Source organism: Leptonotus elevatus, chromosome 20, assembly GCF_054856555.1.
Source record: "Leptonotus elevatus isolate MCC_2025b chromosome 20, RoL_Lele_1.0, whole genome shotgun sequence".
Taxonomy (NCBI): domain Eukaryota; kingdom Metazoa; phylum Chordata; class Actinopteri; order Syngnathiformes; family Syngnathidae; genus Leptonotus; species Leptonotus elevatus.
Window position 1 is genome coordinate 2,289,839 of NC_141258.1, and position 23,618 is coordinate 2,313,456.

The 23,618-nt window shown below is 41.3% G+C and overlaps 1 protein-coding gene across 2 annotated transcripts in view; it reads left to right on the plus strand.

Moving 5' to 3' along the window:
• Positions 1-23,464, plus strand: part of ptprea (protein tyrosine phosphatase receptor type Ea) — a 31,353-nt gene extending 7,889 nt beyond the window's left edge. Inside the window, exons 2-21 of one of the 2 annotated variants that reach the window (XM_086064391.1) lie at positions 4,017-4,171; positions 13,480-13,551; positions 13,819-13,915; positions 14,522-14,595; positions 14,735-14,868; positions 16,852-16,942; positions 17,798-17,874; positions 17,949-17,985; positions 18,050-18,147; positions 18,271-18,390; positions 18,472-18,635; positions 19,528-19,663; positions 19,749-19,898; positions 20,078-20,171; positions 20,251-20,327; positions 20,478-20,612; positions 20,712-20,837; positions 21,414-21,565; positions 22,222-22,357; positions 22,701-23,464. In XM_086064391.1, coding sequence (XP_085920517.1) covers positions 13,485-13,551; positions 13,819-13,915; positions 14,522-14,595; positions 14,735-14,868; positions 16,852-16,942; positions 17,798-17,874; positions 17,949-17,985; positions 18,050-18,147; positions 18,271-18,390; positions 18,472-18,635; positions 19,528-19,663; positions 19,749-19,898; positions 20,078-20,171; positions 20,251-20,327; positions 20,478-20,612; positions 20,712-20,837; positions 21,414-21,565; positions 22,222-22,357; positions 22,701-22,775 — 2,040 coding nt within the window. In that variant the 5' untranslated portion in view covers positions 4,017-4,171; positions 13,480-13,484 and the 3' untranslated portion in view covers positions 22,776-23,464. Of the gene's footprint in view, positions 1-4,016; positions 4,172-13,479; positions 13,552-13,818; positions 13,916-14,272; positions 14,431-14,521; positions 14,596-14,734; positions 14,869-16,851; positions 16,943-17,797; positions 17,875-17,948; positions 17,986-18,049; positions 18,148-18,270; positions 18,391-18,471; positions 18,636-19,527; positions 19,664-19,748; positions 19,899-20,077; positions 20,172-20,250; positions 20,328-20,477; positions 20,613-20,711; positions 20,838-21,413; positions 21,566-22,221; positions 22,358-22,700 lie in introns of those variants that run through there. The other variant, XM_086064392.1, reaches the window with a different exon arrangement.
• The last annotated feature ends 154 nt before the right edge of the window (positions 23,465-23,618 follow it).

Consider the following 23,618-nt stretch of genomic DNA (forward strand, 5'->3'; position numbering starts at 1 on the left):
AGAGAGAGAGAGAGAGAGAGAGAGAGAGAGAGAGAGAGAGAGAGAGAGAGAGAGAGAGAGAGAGAGAGAGAGAGAGAGAGAGAGAGAGAGAGAGAGAGAGAGAGAGAGAGAGAGAGAGAGAGAGAGAGAGAAAAAAAAGCGATGATGATGAGCTACAGGTGTATGTGAAATCGAGCGGCCCTCTAGCACGTCGACGCAAGGCAGGTACATAAGCACACACGCGTCCACGGGGCTTTCTAAGCTCGGCGTGTGGGCGTACAATATTTCCATCATGAATGTTGTCTGAGACGACTTGAGATCAAAACATGTCCTGGAATAACAACATGATGAATATATCATCCAGAAGATGCAGTTCATGTGTCGTACGGAACCCGAGAGAGGAGGATAAGGGAGACGATCGGCACTGGCGGAGGGGGAGGGGAGGTGTCGGGGAGTTGGTATCGGATCGTTACACGCGCGCCACGTGTGGGCCTTTTGCTATTGACGTGTTTTTGTGCGCGTGTTGTCTCTTGATACCTGCACAATCTCATAAGATCTGCTAGAGAAGGAAATGAGAAGTTAAAAAAACAAAAGAAAGTATAAAACAAATCAACAAACAAACACAGCGAATCTTCAGATATTCAGTGTGTGGAATTTGCAAATTTGCCTATTCACAAAAAAAAGGGGGGGGAGGGGGGGACTCCATTTTATGTAGTGTTTGAATCAAAGTAGGGCTTCAACGATGCTTCTAATAACAACAAATCAAAATGGTATTAGATCACGCAAATAATCATTGGGACGATCGGTTAAATAAATATTAAGTATCTTATGTCAAAGCAACAACAGTAGTGCTTTGACGCCAACTGGTGGCATCTTTGTGCTGAAGTGAGTTGAGGAGTTTCATTGTAAGCATTCCCGCATATGTTATTGTGATTTTTTTATTCTCACAACAACTCTCACGTAAGTGGCATTTATTGCCCCCCCCCCCCCACCCCCAAAAAATTAAATAAAAAATATATTTTTAAAAAGCATTGCTCGCAGATTTTCACAATTCCGAGCTCAATCCCCATAGTTGGGAAATGACCAGATCCCGATTTCACAAACAGGACCCCTGAACTTCCTGCTTTGAAGTCGCTCCAGTAGCCATTCGGCAGATTGCAGCGGAATGTGTGCATGTGTGGCTGGTGAGCGATGATGTAATAGTCAGCTGTGCTCTCTCTGGGGCAAAAACAAGCAACAATAACCCAAATCCACTCTGCTGAGCTGCCAAGGTCGTCCAGTCGCCCTCAAGGTCACTTCCTGTGCTTTTTCTGCTTACTTCCTTTCCCTTCACTGCATCCTGTTGACCAAAACACACATCATATCAGAAGCACTTATAATAATAATAATAATAATAATAATAATAAAATAAACACATAACCCAATGTTAGCAATGCCCCCTCGTTGCCACAGTCTCCACTTTGCCGCTGCGCTCCTTTTACACTCATCTGAAGTCTCCTTTTGAATAAAGCTTTTTTTTTTTTTTATTATTATGAAATGAGTACTAACAGATAATCCCATTTAGAACGCGAAGATGGCGTCTCCCAAGTGGACAAAAATAACACATGCATATTTGTATTGGTATTGTTTAATAATGTAACCTCCAATTTCACTCAAAGATTTAAATGTTGTTCGCTTGCCGGTGACACACCCACAGTGACTTTTTTCTTTTCTTTTCAGTTTCCCGCAGTACTAATAATGACAACACGGTGGACTATTTTGACTCGTGACTTCCTAAAAATGCATTTCCAGTGACACGCACTGCGCTTCTCACGCCGCCATTTGGGATTTGTCTGATCGTCGCATAGTGACTAGGCGCATTCCTCGAGGGGGAAGTGACAGCGCTCCCTCTTCTTGCTCCAGCTGTTTTCGTGTGTGTGTGTGTTTGTCACAGTTTATCTCGTTAAACGCATTTGTTGGGGGCACTCGCAGATCTTCGTTTGATGCGTTAATCTGATTGACCGCAACCCCAGAGTGAAGAATGTGTCCGTGCGTGTGCGCGTGTCACCTTGGTGTCACGTCCCTCTTCGGCGGAGCTCACAGAGCCGACAGCCGTTTGCCATTTTTGGAGCGCAGATGCCAAACCCCCCCCGCAGCACCTGCAGACCACATGTGTTACCACGGCAACCAGATGCCGTGACCTGGCATCGCCGACGAGGATCGCGGCCAAAATGTGAAAAGCGGAGCCTCGTTTGACACGCAGAATGGATGCTTGAGAGCCTGAACAGACAATCTGACCTTTAGCCACAAGGAAGCCAGTGAAGCGGGATCGAGCCACAAGTGGACGCACACGAGAAAAAAATTTAGACCGCTTGTGTATTTTTTTTTTTTAAATGTTGAATATTCTATCCTAAATCTGTTGGTTCGATAAAGTTGGGTTTCCATCCACCAATTTTTATTCTAATTTTCAAAAAAAAAAAATCTTCTTCTTCTTTTAAATGACTGGGGGATCACATCTTTATGGTGTATAGCGCCACCTACAGCGGCGGAGGCCCCCTCTCAATATTCGCAAAAGAAGAACAGATGGAAACGGGCATAAATCGCATGTCCGTTTTGCGCATTTTTTAGTAAATTTGCTTAAAAAATTCTAAACAATTAGATGGAAACCAATGTCTTCCATCCCGGTAATCATGTCCCCGTATGCGCTTCCATCACACGTTTCGCAAAGAGGCTGCGCCTGATGACCTCGTTCTTCGAGAGGGAGCGCATACAGCTGATTTTGCACGTTCATCTATCACCGCAGCCTAGAAAGAGAGAGGCGAGAACTCACCCCCCCCCCCCCCCTGCCGCCCCTCCTCTCTGTAATCCACCTCTCCTGCGCCAGACCGTCTCCATGGCGACCACTTGCCACGCTCCCCGACACATTTTTTTTTTTTTTTTTTGGACAGATGTTTGGAGCAAAGGAAGCAGCGTTGGAGGAGAGGGAAGATTTCCTGGCTGTGTTTTAACGACTTCAAAAGTTAGAATTCGGTCATGCTTGTTTTCCAGGTGCTTAAATTGTGCCACGTGCAAACCCCTTCCTCCCCTTCCTCCCCTTCCTCCTGCCGCTGTAGCCTCGTTCCAGGCTTGTCCCGAGGGGACGCGCGGATTATAGATCAGATGGCGACCAGTTGTGGAATACAGACAGACTTCCGGGATCAAATGAAATGTGATGATAATGATGGCAGAGGCTTTGTGTGAAATGAGGCTACAAATCTGGGATGATTTTGTCATTATTTTTTTTTGCTTTTTACAGCGTGAGGTCCAACGGCTGTCTTCTTTCTTTCTTTTTTGCGGCCAGACAAACTTGTTGAACTCCTCAGGCTAATTTGACTGTCGCCTCCTCGCCGCATTCACGTCGTGTGACCGTCATCGCCATTTTATGACGCTCCCGTTGAAGCGAAACGACATAATTATGCAGCGTCGCCCGCAGTCCTCTCCCAAAAGGCTTTCTCTTCTTCTTGCCGCAGTTCTTTGAAACAAACAACAATTCCCGATATCATAAAATTCCATACAAAAAAAAAAGAAAAGCACGTGGAAACACTTTGTATTATTGAATTTGATTTTTTTTTTTTTTAAATACGATGTTGACCTAATTAAATACAATAAAGAATTCACCTTTTTTTTTTCCCCTCACATTTTTTGGGTTTATTTTTGCAGACACGTGGAGACGGTCACAGCTCCTCTGCAGTCATATTAGACATTTTTCCACAGAGCATAATTCATATTTTCTTGTGTGTGTTGTTATATTATCTATCTGCACGTGTTGCGTGTTTGATTATCCATCCAGGGTTCTAACAAAACTATTGATACTATGCATTAGCCAGTCAATGGCATTTTGCATGGCTTATTAGCGCAAAGACAGCGAGTGAGTTGAGGAGCTTCATTTAGACAAAAGTAGTCCTTTACTGCCATCCCGTGGTCTCTATAGGCAATTGAAAACCTTTTGGGAAATATCAAGGGTTCAGTGTAATTCGAATACTAACTTTTTTTTTTTCCCCTTCTCCTCTTAACTCAAGGTGGTGCGCGTCCCTTTAGGGTCTGCAGTCGTGTCGCCCGCTTCCTGGTGCCCAAGTCGGCAGAGGACCATGTGACCACCGCGAGTCCTCCAGCGTCATGTGACCCGGCTGCTATGGAAGTCAGATTCGGCTCACTTTAACTGGCACCGTCTTGGGTAAGGCCGATTTCCAGCTCTCTTCGCAAAAATCCGATATCTAACTTGAATCCATTTTTGGGACTTTGTGGGCTCATTACGAAAACGGTGATCTTTTTTTTTTTTAATTGTTGCAATACATTTAGAAAATATCGGAAAATATAATGACCAAATTGCTAAGTTGGCAACAAAATAAAATAAAATAATTGTTTTAATAGTAATAATAAGCTGAAAGACATCCACAGAGACGTATACATTTTTCTTTATTTGGGCCTCATTTTTACGGAGGCTTTCATCATGACTTCTGAAGACGTGATAAAACGAGGACGATGAGAACACGTAGCAAACACTTCAGGAAAGAGAGCGGATGCGATCCGTGTGCCGCCTTCGTATGTTATCCAGGGCTTTTTGTAAAAAAAAAAAAAAATGTGTGCGGCTGTCTCGCTCCCGTTTCCCCTGTAGCACAGCGGCGCGCTACAGGAAAGCCTGACTTGCTGGTTGGCTGCAAAGGACAGGAAACGATGTGTGTCGCACAGCAGATGGAGGACGGCGTTGTGCTTATACTACACACACACACACACACACGTTGCCACACAACTGGCAGCTCCTGTTAGAAGCACGATTGTGTTTTGCACCAGAGGCAGCTGCGAGACCTTCTTTCCCAAATAACATTCACTTCCTTTGAATGTCTAGTTACTACTTTCCGGTAAACTCCTTTTTGGAATCCTAACCCCCCCCAAAAAAAACATGTCAAGCAGCCTAAAATTGTTGATTGTTATCTTCTAGGGGTGAGAATCTTTGACTGTCTCACGGTTCAATTTAAATTTTGGGGTCTGCGATTCGATTGAGAACGATTTCTGCTTCAATTTATAGATGTGCAAAGAATCTGTCTACTCCAGTGTGACTCGCTAATGCTAATTAGCGAGCTACTCACGGCACTTTTATCTCTCAAAAGAACGGCCGTTCATACAAAATGCTTCAGGAATACACAGAGAAGCATCTTAACATTACTTATAAAAAAAAAAAAAGCAACTTTTATTGCAATAACTTGAGCGTGACTCTTCTACACCTTAATGTGGCTCCAACTTAACGCGTGGAACCACACTGCCCCTAAGTGGCCAAATCAAGTACAACATGAACAGCGCTCTCAATAAAGGTACACACAAACAAGGGCAAGATGGTATAAAATAATTTAAGTAAAATAGATTTTGGGACATTTAAAATTCATTTTGAATTGTACTAAATGAGAATTGCAATTCTAATGTGAATCAATATTATTATTATTTTGGGCACACCCCTATTATCCTCTACGAAAAGCTGCGCTGATCTCAAAACCAAAGTCATGCAACTGCCATCTACAGGAATGTGTTTGTCATTACATTCGTTTACAATCTTGATCTTGACAGTATTTGATGTTTTATATTCGCCGATGGCAGTGAACGGTTTGGAGAATACAAACGTCGATGCCAGTCAATGATGTCAGATATTGTAATGCCTCTGCATGTGGGCAAGGAGAGCATGCAGACATCAATGTGGAAAGTCGTCTCTTTTTCATGTTGCCGACACCTCCAACCAGAATTATTGCAGTCTCCTCAAGCAGTACTTTTTGCCGCGAGTGTGTTTTAAAACACGATTTGTCTTTTCCAATGACTCGTTCTTCCGCTTCCAGATGGCTGGCTGTGAAATAAATAAAAATGTCACCGATATTTGTTCTCGCCGCTGTTGAGAATGCGTGTGATAAGAAAGCAGGCGTCGGGGTTCGCTTCGTCTGCGAGATGAAGCGCGATACGGTTTTCTCCTCGCCATGGCAACAGGCGATTGTTTGCCCTCAAGTCCCGTGAACCTTCCAGGCCGCCGCTGGAGCTTCATTTATTTTTTTTTTATTATTATTATTATTTTTTTTAAGCGCCTCGAAAGGAAGGTTTTGTCAAACACGGCTCTCATCCTCACTGCGTGGGCCCTTCTCGCTTTTGTCCCCCTTTCTGGTCCTCACGTCGCCTCCTCTTTTCCAAGAATCAAGGAGCTTTTTGTTCGGCGTCGGCGGCGCTTATCGCTCGTTTCTCCACCGCTGCCCTCCCTCCCTCCTTCCTCCGACTCGCCGCCGCCATAGCTTGCTCTTTAGTCGGGGGCATGAAGGCATACTGTTATTTTGGGAGGATGGCTGCCACTAGAAATGGGAGTTTCTCCCACTTCGAAACACATATATACATATACACGAAGACCCCCTCGCAATTTAGCATCACCCGTCGGTCTAATATAAGCGGTTCGCGTTTACGAGTGGTTGAGCACATTCTCTAAGGACGACTTTGTCAAAACAGCTGATCGTTGTCTTTTTTTTTGTCCAAAAGTAGCAATGCAGCTACTTGGTGCGTTCCCTTTTGTCGACCTTGAGCAAGAATTCGTGTCAAATGTGCCGCATGAATAATGAATGCCAGCTGGGAAGTCAAAGCGACCACACGGAGACGCTTTTGACATTTGCGAGCATAAAAGTAAGATTGATAGCGCGCCGAGCAGGGGTGTCAAACTCATTGTCATTACGGGTCATATTGTAGTTCAGTCAGAGCGCAGTTACAATGCTGTGAAAATGTATAATCGCCTTATCATTTATTATATGATAATTATATGTATACACAATTGCTGATACATTCATTTTTTTTTTTTTATGCAGTTGTGCCTTGAGATACGAGTGAAAATATTATTATATTTCTGGCAAATATTCTTTATCTTCTGAGAAGAATGAGTAAAACAATGTTCCACTTAACTCATTCACTCGCAGCCATTTTCAGTGAAGCAACCCCCTTCGCTCCAGGCGGTTTTACTGGATTTTCACTGATTTTGCAAGGCCCACAGAATATTGTGCTCTATTGCTACAAAGACATGGAACCTACCAAAAGAAAGATCAGAGTCTCTTCTTTCATCAGGAAAAAAAGTATATTTCTATCTGTTTCCATTTTGCAATTTTCACATGGCCCAGGTTGATCTCTTTTGCTCTGCTGCCACCATTTCTTCAAACATTCTCTGCAGTTGAGAGGCTGCATCAAAGCCTTCTGTATGCTATAGCATTTAAAAAACAACAACTATAAATACGTCTTTGAAACACTGAAAACATTTAAAACAGAACGTATTTATACGTTTTTGGGAGCAAATTAGGTAATTATGTCATTATTGTATGTTCTGCAAAAATGAAAATAAATATATTTAGTAAAAAAAAAATAATGCGTTTAGTGGACCAAATATATAAATATATGTATGTTTTGGGCCTGGTGTGGATAATAAAAAATAATAAAAAATGTTTTGCCCCAGATGTGGCCCCAGTGCCTTGAATTTGACACCTGCGCTATCACCAAAACAACTGACAGATGCCGAACTTCCCGCCAGCTCGCTCGCACAGTCATACCCGTTTGCTGCTGCAGGTAATTATTACAGCGCACTCGCTGATAATGACACGGCTCGCAGCACCAGTTTGGCCATTTTCAGCCCAGCCGCCACGCCTTACCTCACGCGCTACCCGTGGCTCGGAATAATTGAAAATCGGGACGAGAAATTGATTCTTTGGTGTGGACGATATGTCGTTGAACCTCCTGTGGGGGTTGTCATACGCAGTGTTTTCCAATCAACATTGAGACAGATTTTACATTAGAACGTGGATAATTGTGTATCTTCTGCCACCTAGTGGAAGAGCGTGGAATGGCGTTGCCTGTCAATATATGGTGTTAGCATAGATAGATGAGCAAAGATGCATGAGAAGAAAAAAAAATTAAAAGCAAAAAAGGGGGAAATTCTATTCAAATTGAAAATGCGGCTGTATTTTTAAGTCCTAATCCACACGTGGATGATTGAATACAAACGCAATGATTAGTGACACGTGCGCTTGTAAGTGTTTTCATGCGAGTCTGGCAGCAGATTTGGTGCATGTCATGTGCAGGGGTGTAAATGTGTGGGTGAGGAAAAAAAAAAAACACAAATACAAGCTGTGACTTGGCACGCACACTAAAACAAAAGAAAAGAGTCTATATTTGCATGTCGTGTTCAGTCAAGCAGATGCTAGCATCTCATCTGCGTTTGATTTGTTGTCCTGGCAAACATCTGCACACGTTAGCGCGTTCCGCACATTTTCCTCGCACCTCCCAAGACGTTGAAGGTGGGGCACAGTTGATGCCGCAGCGCGTCAGCCGGCGGGTCTCCAAGGTCATTAGCGCCGGGCCGGCACACAGTCCGAGCCCCTGGGAAGGAGGCGGGATTGATTAATGGACAGCGTGCGAGGGTGCGCGGCAGGGCTAGCGACCCACATTGGAACGCTGCAGAACATTATACTGCTGCTTCCTATATAGGCTACGAGTGCAGTGCTTCTCGACTGGAGGGCGGGAACTTTGTGATTGCGACGTAATTGCACCACGACCATGACAAAAGATAAAATAAAAGCTACCTCAACGGCCTGGTACCAAATGGTACCGGCATGTATTCTTTATCTTCAACAAAAAACAGCTCATTTCACTGCGACTTACTGCAGAGTTTTTATACGAGCCATGTACATTCCAGTGGAACCCAGGACTTCACATTTGAAATGTATTAGGTGAAAAAAAATCATCTAAGATTTTGGGGTGTAACGATAATGGCAATATCGTGATATTGTCGTTATGTCACAATATCAAAAGCAGAACATCTGTTAAAAATGTAAGGTTGTATTCCATTTGGGCAGTTCTAGCACCCTCTGGTGGTTAGTTCATTAGTGCAGTTTAATTTCAAACTGGAATGTTTTGGCCACTGCAGCGGTTATCACTCCTAAAGATCAGTCAAGTATTTTTAAATATCTCAGTAAAAAAAACAAAAAAAAAAAACATTACTTTTGGCCCACTTCAGCCAAACACAATATAAGCTTTTTTTTCTTTTTCTTTTTTTAATTATAATTTTTTAATAATATTGTGACTTTTTACATATTATCGTGTTTTTTTTAATATTGCCAACCTTCCCACAATATTGTGACAGTTATCGTATCGTGAGGTTTGGATATTGTTACATCCCTACCAAGAAAGTCGACAAAAACGTTTTCCCCCCAAAATTCCACCCCACCGCCCCCCAAAAATTATAAATATTTAAAAAATATTGAAACGATTTTTTTGGAATCGCTGGTGCTTGGTATGCGGGTCCATTTTGTAGCGGTTTGTCTATATTATACTGCCCCCATGTGGCCAAGGTGAAGAACACAACGTCAATTGAATCGAAGCAAAGAAATTGCTTTGGTGCCATCCTGTAGTATTTTGGTGCCAAGGAACTCATTTAAAGTGTGTTGTGGAGCTTTGATCTCGTGCTTGATTGACATCTATAGACAATTCTAAACCTTTTCAAGAGCGCACCAATTGCTGACTTTGTGACAGACACCGGATGCTAATTAGTAGTCCTGCACTGCACCTTTACCCTTGGCTATAATTGACACGTTACAACACATATTTTAGCGCTTGCTTTCGGACCTTTTGTGTGTGTTTTGCCGTGGTAGCAGCGTTTGTCAGCATTCACACCCAATTTAAAAGGAAATTGAAACGTAGAAGGTCACCTGGGGTCGCAGACATAATCGGGTAAACAGTCTGGCAGCTGGAGGCTTTTCTGAGCACATAATGTACCTTTACTGCCAGCTCGTCACATTCCCCGCGACTACCCACCCGCCCGCCAACCGACCGCCCACTTTCCCAATTCCCCGGCTGATGTATGCGAGGAGACAAGAGGGACTCTGTGCTCGGTCAAAACCACGTTCAGCTGCTCTGACGCCGCTCTTGTCCGCGGGAAGACACGGCGCTCGCGAAAGCTACAAAGTTCCGACAAACAAAAAAAATTGCAGCTTTTTTGTTGGTACTCGCCATGAATCTGCATTCTCACGCTGTACTTTACAAAGACTGAGGACAAAAAGCTTTTGATTAGCATTCACTTGTTATTATGAAGGCACAGCTGCGCAGCATGTTAACTAACTGCTACTGCTGGATGCGACGTTAATTAAGCGTATTGTAGCTCGGGGCTGGAAAACAAAAATCGCTTTGTTAGCAGGTTTTGTTTGTGTCAAGTTATCATGTACAGTAATCCCTCTTATTTTGGCAGTTCACAGTTCAGGAATTCACCAAGCCCCCCAAGATGGCGCTATATCTTTGCCATATAGGAAAGTAGTACATTGGTGTTGGTCTTTCCTTGCTTTTTATTTTTAAATGTAATGTTGTGATATGAGTTTGAAATGATATAAACTGTGTTGAGGCGCCACATTAATCTACTTAGTCCGACCTTTTAAATTGCCTGTTAAAGCAAGGAGGACCAAAACTGCCAAAATAAATAAATAAATAAATGACTAAATTAATAAATAAATATATGAATAAAAGTGAAAAAGAAAACATATATAAAAAAACATAATTCACAAATTCACAAATGAAATACAAAAAGTAAATATAAATGAAAAAATAAATATTATATATATATATATATATATATATAAATACAAACAGAAAACAAGATTTAAAAATAAAATAAAAAATACAAATAAATGTGGAAATATATACAAAAATAAATATAATTAGATAGCAATCAATTAAAAATGCACTGCTCTCACATTTATTTATTTCATGCTGCAGAAACTCTGTCCGGTCAAAATGTTATTCAAATGAGGGGGCGGTCCTAAGAGTGTCTTGGGTTGGGCTTTGCTGTTAAGGCCTTCAATGTTGTTTTCTACAAGTGAAATTGCCCAGCTAAGTGCTAATGTTAGCCGCAGCTGCCAGCCAAACGCCTGTCTTAGCAATGTCAGGAGATATTATTGCACATTTGTTGGAATAAATCCCGACTTGTGTGACCTCTCGCAGATGCATACTCACCATGAGACAGGCGCTACGCCTCACAAACTGTCTGGCCGGGCTAATAACCTTCCCCGGAGCCCCTCGCAAACGTCTCCTCTCCCAAAGTAAAGACGCCTCCAAAAAGTCCCCCTTGAGCCGACATCTCTCATGACCCATTTCCATTATGGCCGACGGCCGGTGACTCGCCGCTGAGTGCGAAATGGAGTGAGGACAATGCACAAACGCCACGGTAGCCGTTTGCCCACCATCTGACCCGAGCTAAATGATGACTCATGCAAAAAAAAATAAAAAATAATTAAGTCTAATTCGAGGCTTGTGCTGTATGGCTGAAAAATGAGACGCTTGTGGGAAGAGGACGGCGCTTTATTAATAGCAATATCGGGGACATTCCGGAAGGGAAGGAAGTGGTCGTCAAGAGATGCTCAAGTGCTCACACGCGGGAGAATCTAATAACACGTGAAAAATTGGAGGACATGCTGCCAACAATAAACATCCCGCATCCCCCTCGGGTGCTTTTGAGCCATGTCGAGGTCAGAGGATGGGATAGAAGGTGATGGGTGCAGTCGGTAGGTGGAACATGACAGTGACAGTACGTCCACTAACGTTTATGACATCATGAACACCTATTCATTCATTCATTCCTTTGATTAACCAGGTAAGAAACTCATTGAGATAAAAAAAATCTCTTTTCCAAGCGCGGCCTGGCCACAGGGACAACAAAGACACACAATCACTCGTGAATTATGGAGGACCAAAACTGCCAAAATTCAAAATAAATAAATGACTAAAAGTGAAAATAAAAATGGATATTTAAAAATATAATAATAAAAAAATAATCCCCAAAAAATAAATATAAGTGGAAATAAAAAATAACAAAAAATATATATATCCATAAATAATTAAATAAAAGTAAAAACAAATACAAAAATAAATAACGAGATTCTAAAAATAAATGTATAAATAGAAATATTAATTTTATTTATATATATATATATATATATATATATTTATATATATATATATATATATTTATATATATATATATATATATTTATATATATATATATATATATATATATTTATATATATATATATTTATATATTTATATATTTATATATATATATATTTATATATATTTATATATTTATATATATATATATATTTTTTATATATATATATATATATATTTATATATATATATATATATATATATATATATATATTTATATATATATATATTTATATATATATATATAAGGATGAGGGTAAAGTCCCGCCTCCTCATCGCTCCTCATTAGAATACCGTCATCAGTCTTTCAACGGATTCTCCTCGCATGCGGCGCTTTATTGATGGCCCCGGTAAGTGTTATTGACCTGAACCTTCTTCTCCCTCGCTTAGTTAGCCGGTGCTGACTCCAAATTCCTCTAGCGTCCCCTCTTCAGACAAACCCACCCCACCCCCCGCTACCCTTTTATGGGATGCTGCGGCACCGCAACACAAACACCTCATTGATTATACACTTAGCCCTCCTTCTTTTTTCTTAGCGCAGCTGCAGAGCACACCTGCAGCCTTGAGGTGATGCACTTTCTCCTGTGGCTGGAACACGTTGTGACTTTTTAGTGCTCAGAAAACACAATGAAACCTCTCAAGGTCTGATGCTTTTTAAGGGTCTCGCAGCAGCAGTACTTGAACAGGGTCGAGCATCGAAATGATAAAAACAAACGTTGCGGGATGTGATGCCATGGACGCATTCCACTCGTATGTTTGTTTATTGTTTATTATTTATTTTATTATTGTTGATTATTTATTTATTTATTATTGTTTTTGTTTTGTTTTTTTCCTTACACCCTTTACAATTTATATATATATATATATATATATATATATATATATATATATTTTTTTTTTTTTTTTTTGGCACTGCATAGCCACTCCCATCACACGCCAGTAACTCTGAGCTATTGAAACACATTTTTTAAAGTCTTCCTGTGCATCTGTTCTCACTCTGTCGCTTTCTAGAAATGGGAGAATATCTAGTTACTAGTAATAGAAAAGGAAAAGAAGACTATCGCAATATTCACTGCATTTCTATTAAACATACATTACACAGTACATTAAATTAGCCTAAACAGTTCTGGCATAAAAAAAGACATACAAAAAGAAACTGCCAAAAAGTAAGTCCTAGTAATTTTAGTAAGACGTCCGTTTTTCAGAGGCATTTTTCTCAATGAAAACAAGCCATCATGCTGAGCCTGGCTTCCAAACATTGGACAATTGCGCCTCCTTGTGGTCGGCCATTGCGTGCCTTTTTCTGTTCTTTTTTTATTTTATCTGAGCACAGCTCTAATGAATGAGCAGGATATGAGTGTATGGCTCCATTGTGACTCCTTCTCACTGGATGAGCACATTCCTCCAATCTGAATGGGGTTGTTCTGCGTTCGGCGTTCCCATGCGGGGCAAATCTAATATCCGCCTTGTTGTTGTTTTTTTCCCCCCGCAGTCACAATGCTTCTGTTTTTGGTGGCAACCACAACATCATCTAATTTGAGCAGCAATGGCAACCATACACAAGGTAAGCAGCACGCAAGTCAGTCATCACTTGACCCCGTTGGCAGTCATTCACAGCTTAGGAATGCGCTTTTATAATGTTTGTAAACAATGGGCGCCAGAATACTTCTGGGTGACTGTCCGTGACTTCATCGGAATTTTTTGTTTTGTTTTACATTTTATGGAGATGTACGTGTGATATCATGGCGAAAATATAATATATAATAGGTGGGATGCTAAACGTGCTAAAGCTAAGTTAATAACATTGATGTTTTTGATCTTTTTCCCTCAGAGGGCGTCCCGTCCGCGGGCCATCACGTCCTCCCCACCGTGCTGGTGCTGTCCCTGCTGCTGCTCATCGCCGTGCTGCTGGCCTGGTACCTTCTCAGGTAAACTTGCAAAATGGCCGCAATGCAAGATAAGGGGATTCAAAGCCCAATAGGATAGCTTGCTTAGCTCGGCATGCAGTGAACATGTCTCGCACATAGTAAGTTCTTCCTATTTTTCTTCTTCCAAGCAACAGGCAGCAAAAGGAATCTGAACAATTCTGATGTTTTAAACTTATTACTGAACCACGTCGACTTAATTGTGGCTTAGTGTGCTGGGAGCAAAAGTATGTGGCTTTATATATATATATATGTATAAACAAACAGCAGTGTCTTGCCCCTCCTCTTCAACCGTGGGCCCTCACTGATTGGCCGGTAGCCAGATTCCGAGGCAGCGCTCCGGGTGACAAACACTTCCTCCTCTAGTCGCCGAGGCGGAGCCCGAGTCAGGAAGCAACGCTCGTTGCCTCCCTCTGACAGCCCAGCCAGTCGGTCGGTCGGTCGTTAACGCGGCAGAACACACAAACCCCGTCCTCCCCAACACATTAGCTCATGAGAAAGAATACCTTCTCCAGATGGTAGGAAGTGTTTTTTTTTTTGTTTTTTTTGTGGTGGTGGTGTTTCTTTTTTCCTGGACTTGCTTTGAATTTGGTCATCTGTGTGTTGTAGGTTAAAAAGCCAGAGGAAAGCGGTGGTCACCACAGTGGACAAGAAGATACCAAATGGCATCCTGGAAGAACAAGGCACGTGAAAGCGCTTTATTATTATCATGATGATGATGGATCGCGTGTTTCTCTCACTTGTGGTCGTCCTTGACTTCCTGTCGACAAGGTGAGAAAAGTGCAGCAAACTTTCTAATGCCGGTTTTGTCACTTGACGCAGACGCGACGGTGGTCCTCCTGCCCAGATCCCCTTCGGCCGCCAAGAACTACCCGCCGCTGGCCGTGGAACACCTGGAGGATGAGTACAGGCTGCGATCGGCCGACGATGGGAAACTTTTCCGGGAGGAGTACAACGTAAGCGCTCTTGAGCTTCTTTTTCACGGAGGTCCCCGTCAAAGTGACGATGCGGCGCTTATTCGCTCGTGTCTTGACTACGATTGCTAACACAACGTTTTATTAGTTAGAACGTATTATAATGTCACAACCCAAGGTGTGGTCAAGGGTAGTTAAAGCTGTTGGTGCACTTTAACTCATTTGCTCCCAAAATATATAATTATCTTCTATTTTAAATGTTTTAAGTGTCCCAAAGACGTATTTATACGTGTTTTAATGCTAGAGCATACAGAAGGCTTTGATGCAGCCTCTGAACTAAAGAGAACGGTTGAGCAATGATTGATATTACAAAAACGGATTGCAGGTGGCAACACAGTATAAGAGATCAACCAGGGCCATGTTGAAAAAAAAAAGCTCATTTACTCACAGTTTTAAACAGATTTGTGAATAATAATGAAACTTAGCTATATTCTAATGCTAATTGCTGCAAAATGGAAACAGATAGAAATATACTTTTTTTTCCTGATGAAAGAAGAGACTCTAATCTTTCTTTTGGTAGGATCCATGTTTTTATAACAATAGAACACAATATTCTGTGGACCTTGCAAAATCTGTCCAAATCCAGTAAAACAGCCTGGAGCAAAGGGGGTTGCTCCAGTGAAAATGGCTGGGAGTGGATGAGTTAATTAGCTTTATTGAGCACCCAAAAAATTATAACAACAATAAAAAATCATAAACATTCAAACCTGATGGTCATTTTTCCATAAGTCACGGTTAGCCGGTTAACAACCAGCAACTAACCTTAGCTCACAACAGCCACAATCTACTTTCATTCGCTGACACCCACATCACTTACCAGGCCAGGCTCCACCTTTTAAAGCCATACACACTCAAAGTCACGGATAAAAGTGACAAAAGTGCATATGGCGACGTGGACAGAAAACACATGTACATTTTGTCTTTGAGAATACTCTCCAATTTGTTAATAGGATGGATAACCGGTGGAATATTAAATTCTAAAAATATTCAACATATTTAGTTTTACTTAAAAACCTCATTGGCAAATGTCGGTTTTTGCAAGCAGTGTGGCAGTGGCTTCGGATACTACCTCTAAAGGTAGAAAATTGCTGAGTCGACTTTGTCTCCCGATTCTTTCGTGCTATTTATACAGAACGACGGCATGGAAAAATGCTGGCTCTCCCAGGCAAAATGTAAAGGCGGCTTCTGATACTAACACAAAATATGGAAAACTGCCAGGTGGACTTTGCCCCTCCCCTTCCTTGTCAGTGCTGTTTTCACAAAACAGTGACATGGCGGGGAAGGTGGGGGTGGGGGTGGGGGGGAGCATAAAAGGCCGCCTTTTACCGGTGGTGTAGAAAGAAGCGTTCAATGTTATAGCGCAGGGGTGTGCAATTCATTTTCCAAAGCGTCCACATGAGAAACTGGAAAAGTTGTGGCAGGCCATGACAACATGCTCATCAGTTGTGGCCTATTTGAACTCTTTCGCTGCCACACGATTCGTGCCCTGTGCCTTACTTTCGTTTCGTAATTAACAGGACCACATGGGTTGGTCTCACCCACAACACTGCTCTCTCACATAAAAACCAAGAAAGTTAGCTTTTGGGGAAAAGACAAGCCGTTCAGATCTGAAGTCCAAAGTGATGCACCGCCGCCATCTACAGGGATCTGTTAGTCATGTCAGTAGTAGTTTAGGAACCTGAGTTAGATGAGTATTGAGGAAAATTACCACGTCTTTTTTTTTTCTTCCCCATGACGCATGCATGCATGCTCACACGAAAAATACCCTTTTCCTGTTTCTGCATCTGAGTCAGAATTACGTTTCGTAACTTTAATTTAGCATGCACTAATAGAGGAAGCTAATGCTAAGGATGTGGGTGTGATGCGTTTGTAGCAAAGGAAATGACTAAAGTGAAATGCAGCGGCAGCTGACGGTCGCGCGCACACGCGTGAGCTCATTTGACATGTCGACAAATTGTTGCACAGTCGCTGCCGGGGGGTCACGCCCACGGGACGTACGAGGAGGCCAACAAGGACAACAACAAGGACAAGAACAGATATCCCAACATTCTTCCCTGTGAGTATTAGCAGCGCCGCTATCTTAGCCAGGGTGCGCTCGTAAAACGTTGGTTTTGGATTCACTTCTGCAACAGCCAGTCACGCATTTGTTACCATGGCGACCATCAGTTGCCATCATGCAGACAAATATTATACATTGTCGCTCTTGGATGTCTTTTTTCCCACAAATTGGTATTAGTTTTATCGTAAGTAAGACTGTAACGTTTAAGAAATTGGTCAGACACAAAGGTAACAGCTGCTTCAGCTTGTTGTATGTATTGCATCACTCATGGCTCTAAGACGTTTGGAAAATAATTTGGGAAGATCATGTAACTAACGTTGTTTGCTTTTGTGAAAAGCTTGGCAGATATTAATGTAGACAGCTGTCCTACCAATTTTATATGGTTTTTTTCTTCTTCATTTTTAGCATTTTAAATTTGCCATTGAACATGATTCGGGGGTATTGTTTTGTTGATGTCGATGCGCAATGGTATATGCTCGAAATGTCAACAGTGTGTAATTAAAATACTTGTTACTTTAAATATGAACCGTTAAAAAGTTTTGTTTGAACCTATCCACTTCCTGTCAGCCATTTTGGAAATGACGTCGTCATTGGATGTGCGTCAGAAGCAAAGAGTTGTGATTGAATTCCTTGTTTGTTAGCTGACAGGAAGTGGATGAACAAAACAGTTTTGAACAGTTTATATTGAATCAATTCTTTTAACTACACACTGTTGAAATGTCTGGTAAAATATTAACTATGTAGGTTGAACCGTTAAGTTAAGCTAATTCCACACTTACAGGGCATTTGACTCATTTCTTGGATGTAAAAATTAAATAACATGACAAGCTTGAATGACCTTCCACCTGCCAGATGATCATTCCAGGGTGGTGCTGACTCAACTGGAAGGATGCCCCGCGTCCGACTACGTCAACGCCTCATACATCGACGTGAGCCCAACATAAATAATCATGTGACTTTCCAGCTATTTCATATTCTAATGACCTTTTTTTTCCCCAAACAGGGTTTCACCGTTAAGAACAAATTCATAGCAGCACAAGGTAAGTCGGTTTGATCAACGTTATCTCTTCGGGAAGAGAAATCATCCAGATTTTGCGCTGGCAGGTTCAAAAGAGGACACGGTGGGCGATTTCTGGAGGATGATTTGGGAGCAGAAGGTGTCGACTGTCGTCATGCTGACCAACTTGAAGGAGAGGAAGGAAGTGAGTGGTGGGGAAAATGCTTCCGATTCTTCCGCGAACGAGCGCTGGCAGAGAATAATGCAAATTCTAAATTGTTCAATCATTTCAAAGAAAACCCTCACATTGTTAATGGTTCCCGTGCAGGACAAGTGTTACCAGTACTGGCCGGATCAGGGCTGCTGGACTTACGGGAACGTGCGCGTGGCAGTGGAAGACTTCACCGTGCTCGTGGATTACACCATACGCAAGTTCTGCATACAATACGTACGCGAGCACCACCGCGAAATGCGTCATTCTATGCTACGCTAGCCACGCTCACGCTTTTTGGTTATGCTGCGCTCGTAGCAACCCAGCGACGCCGCCAAGACGCCGCGCTTGGTCACGCAGCTCCACTTCACCAGCTGGCCCGACTTCGGCGTGCCCTTCTCGCCCATCGGCATGCTCAAGTTCCTCAAGAAGGTCAAGGCCGTCAATCCGCCCTTTGCCGGGCCTATCGTGGTCCACTGCAGGTACACTAAATGCGTAGCGGTTGCAAATTATTTGGACAATCATTTTAAATAATAGCTTTCAAAGTAGTCGTTGAATGTTTTCAGTCGTAGCTTTCAAAATATTTTGCTATTATTTTTAAGTAAATATTTGTCTAGCATTTTTAAGTAAAAGCTTTTATTAAGAGTAAGCAAAAAAAAAAGTGTGTTTCGTATGATGCATTGCAGATGTGTGCTCAGTATCAGGGATCGTCATTCATAATCATTCCTTCTTTATTTTCTTTATAACAATAGTTATTATTACAATGAAAGATGTTTCTAAAATATTTCCAATTAAAATTATTCAGCACTATGAGAGGGGAGAATATTAGTAAATAATTGTTTCTTTCTTTTTTTTCCAGAAAAAAATATATAAGAAGGTCACAACATTAGGCACAACTTTCATTCTGATGCAGTTGATTTCTGTGCATGGTATTAGAGGACTGGCATTAATTTCCTTTTTTTGTGTTTTTTATATTCATAAATAGATAGATTTAAATAACCCTTAAATAAATCAATAAATTTACCTAAATAAATCAATAAATAAACATAATAATAAATACATAAATTCACCTCACTTACTGTTATTAATATGATTATTACACTGACAGAAGTTTATATATATTTTTACATTAATGCAATTTTTATTGTCATTATTACTGTTATTAATGTTATCTTACCAAGACTCGTTTGTAATTTTTATATATATTTTTGGGGTCTATTTATCCAATATTTATAGCAAATATTAGAAACATAGTTTATGGATCAAAATATTAGGCACAGCTCTGTCCAACTCCAATAATAAATAAATATGTACTTCAATTCGTCTCTGACAGCATCAAATCCAAAGTTGACATTATTTCTTTCCCCGTCCCAGCGCTGGCGTTGGTCGCACGGGCACGTTCATCGTGATCGACGGCATGATCGACATGATGCACGCCGAGCAGAAAGTGGACGTGTTCGGCTTCGTCTCCAAGATCCGAGAGCAGCGCTCGCAGCTCATCCAGACCGACGTGAGTCGTTTGCGCCCCAAAAACATATCTCCGTACGCGCGTTGCGTAACGAACTCGCGCAGACGATGCCCGGTCCTTTCCGCAGATGCAGTACTCGTTCATCTACCAGGCGCTGCTGGAGTACTCCCTGTACGGAGACACGGAGCTGGACGTGTCGTCTCTGGAGGGACACCTGCACAAGCTGCACAACACCTTCAACCAAGGGGACCGCGTTGGCCTGGAGGAGGAGTTCAAGGTAAACGAGAAGAAGAAGAAGAACCTTATTCACTGATGGACATAACATTTTATGGGAAAAAGTCTGAAGGACTCATACAGGAAGTCATCCATTTTGTTTTGAAGCAGCCATTTTAATTTAAAATTCCAGGGATGCTACTTGTGTTTATTCGGAGGATTCTCCCATGTTTGTCCCTCCAGAAACTGACCAACATGCGTATCATGAAGGAGAACATGAGAACGGGGAACCTGCCCGCCAACATGAAGAAGAACCGAGTGCTGCAGATCATTCCGTGTAAGAGAAGAGGAAGCGGAAGCGCCCATGAAATATTCTCTGCCGTTTGTTTTTCAGCCTCTTCTTCTTCCTCTTTTAGACGACTTCAACAGAGTTATTCTCTCCATGAGGAGAGGTCAGGAGTTTACCGATTACGTCAACGCATCCTTTATAGACGTAAGCAAGCGCCTTTTAATACGCGTTTATACCAGGGCTGTCAAATTCATGAGTTCTGCCTAGCAACAAGAGGGGCCTCAACAGAGCACTTCTTGTGCACCACTTGCATTTATTGATTGATTGATTGATTGGCTTTCTCGCATCTACAAGGGCTACCGTCAGAAGGACTACTACATTGCCACGCAGGGTCCGCTGCAGCACACGGTGGAGGACTTCTGGAGGATGGTGTGGGAGTGGAAGTGTCACTCCATCGTCATGCTGACCGAGCTGCAGGAGAGGGAGCAGGTACGCTTTTGTCGTCTCACCGTCTGTTCTTCGCCTTGAAAATTGTTCGGTTATTCTTAAACCCGGGTTCGAAACCGACGCCTACGCGTGTGTTCGCAGGACAAGTGTTATCAGTATTGGCCCAGTGAGGAGTTGCAGACGTACGGCGATTACAGCGTGGAGATGAAGGGCGACGCCTTGTGCGACACTTTCAGCCTACGCGATTTGGTACTCACCTTCCTGCCGGTAAGGACGTCGCGCATTCCTCAACAACACAAGAGCAAAAAGCAATCAATGCTGGCAAGGAAGCATTTTTATATTCATTCTGATTTATTTGTATTTTTTTTAAGATTTAAATACAGTTTTAAAAAAATGAACAAGTGTATTTTCCATAAATATTTGATATTAGTTTTAACATAAATATTTACGGTTATTTTATTTTTTTAAAGATTTTTTTAACAAATCAAATAATTCTAAAAAAAAAATATTTTAAAATTTCAAATAATTATATTTTATAAGTACTAATTAGTTTGTTAGTTAGTAATAGTCAATATTTATTTATTTATTCATATGTTGTCCCCATTTGTTAAATTATTAAAATAAGTTTTATAAAATTTCAAAAACCATACAATAATATATTTATTTATTTATTAGAATTGTTTAATAAATACATTTTTCTTCATTAGATATGATATTTGTGTTTTTCATCCTTTTTAAAATTGATGATAAATCATTTAATTTAAGTATGGGGGGGGGGGGGGATCACATATAAATGACTCTTAAAAGTATTCCAACTAATCCAAGATGGCTGCCTTCCAATAGGAGAAGGTGACGCGCGTGATCCGGCACTTCCACTTCCACGGCTGGCCCGAGGTGGGCATTCCGGCCGAGGGGCGGGGCATGATTGACATCATCGCCGCGGTGCAGCGGCAGCAGCAGCAGTCGGGCAACCATCCCATAGTGGTGCACTGCAGGTACATGCACTAGATGGCGCTATACACCTTTTTAAAAAAAATTATAATAATAAGCAATCGGTGATAGGTTTATTTCAGGTGGCAGAAAATTGACAATTGATTTTTATTTTTTTGGGTGATGCCTGCAATTATTTGACCGCCACTCTAAAAGGAGTTTGTACTGTAGTTGCACTTGGGTGCCACAAAATGTTGCCAAAGCATTTCAAATGGATAGGACCATAAAGTACACGTGTTGCATGGGACACATTTTTCATTGAAAACACTTTTTTTTTTCAATTTTTCAAATTTTTTTGGTAAGCCAATTGTAGAAAGTAATGCGGCTATTGCAATATTATGTTATAATGTTCCTTGTGTTGGAACAAAATGAAACGCATGAAAAAAATGAAAGCTAACATTGACACCAAGGTTCCAGCAGATGGTGCCAAAATAATGTTTTTATTGCTTTGGCCTGATCCCTATTTTCTGTGAATAATCCAGAATAGGTTCCCAAAATATCTCTTTATTTGTATTTTAGTTTTAATTTCCATCTGCGTTTTTTGCCACTGGAGGCTCATGTGACGCGATGTGGTGGGTGCAAAGGTCGCTGGGGATGCTGCTACGTGTGACGCTAACGCTAACGCTAACGCTGCGGTGTGCCTTTGCGGTGCGCCTTGTAGCGCCGGCGCGGGGCGGACCGGTACGTTCATTGCACTGAGCAACATCTTGGAGCGCGTCAAGGCGGAAGGCCTGCTGGACGTCTTCCAAACTGTCAAGAGTTTACGCATGCAGAGGCCGCACATGGTCCAGACGGTGGTGAGTAGGAGGAGCCAAACGACGACCAGTTTGGTTTTTCACATTTGTCCTTTTTGTTTGTATGACGTCTGTTGGGTTACAAATGGGGAGAGGGAAGGAAATGTCAACTTTTTAATGAGTCAATATTTTCTGTAATTGTTGCATTTGTTTGTTTTTAAATCCATGTCATTTTTATTGACAGCTTTTGTAGTTCAAAAATGTTGTAATGCATTTTTTCAATTTTTTGGGGACATATTACATACGGATTGAACTTGTTTTTTCCAAATAGATTTTATGTTTGGAAGCCAAGTGTGTGCAATGCAACGATTGCAATTGAGCCTTTGTTGTTGTTTGTGTGTGACAGGAGCAATACGACTTCTGTTACCGGGTGGTACAAGACTTTGTGGACATTTTCTCCGACTATGCCAACTTTAAATGAGCTGATTCTTTGCCTTATCAACATCGTCATTGTCCTCCCCCTTTTTTTTTTTTTTTCTAAAGCTTCTATTTTTTGCTATGCACTTGTCCCTAACATCAACTAAACCTCCGTCCTGCCTGTTTTTATACGTAAAAAGAATTGTACATGGGTTAAATAAAACAAAAGTGGTAATTTATATTTTGCAGTATGTAAGATAATTGTCTGTTTTCAGTTTTTCTTGTTGTATAATATTGTCCTCTGGAATGTTTATGTCCATGTAATATTTTTAAAAGTTTGTAAATGTATTTATGTACCCAAAGCCAACTTTTTTTTTGAAATTATTATTATTTTTTCCCCTCCAGGCATTTAATGACTGTGTGACATGTTCATCAAGTCCTCCAATGTGATTGGTGCGGCACAATGGGGGGGAAAAAGCACAGAAAAGTCAGACTTTTACAGACAAAAACTTGCAATATTTTGGGCGGGGTTGTGCCATATTTGTTCGATTATATATATTTTTTAATGAACCCAAATTTGACCAAATTTGAATTTAAACAGAAAGAAACTTTGCGTTAGGATGCAGTGAGTTTAGAGGATAAGTTCTCTTCATTTTATGTCATAGACTTGATGGCTTGTCTGATTGTAAAACTTCCACATGTAAAATAACTCCACAGACGCATTAAACTCAACTTTGGGAAATTTTCTCGGAACTTTGGACACACTTGTTGACTCTGTGTGTGCGTGTGTGTTGGTATGGTATGTTTGTTTTTCATCATTCAAAATAGATTTTTTTTTTAAATATTTTTTTCAATTGACATTTTTCCCAATTACGACATTATATTAAGCAACCATTTAAAAATATAT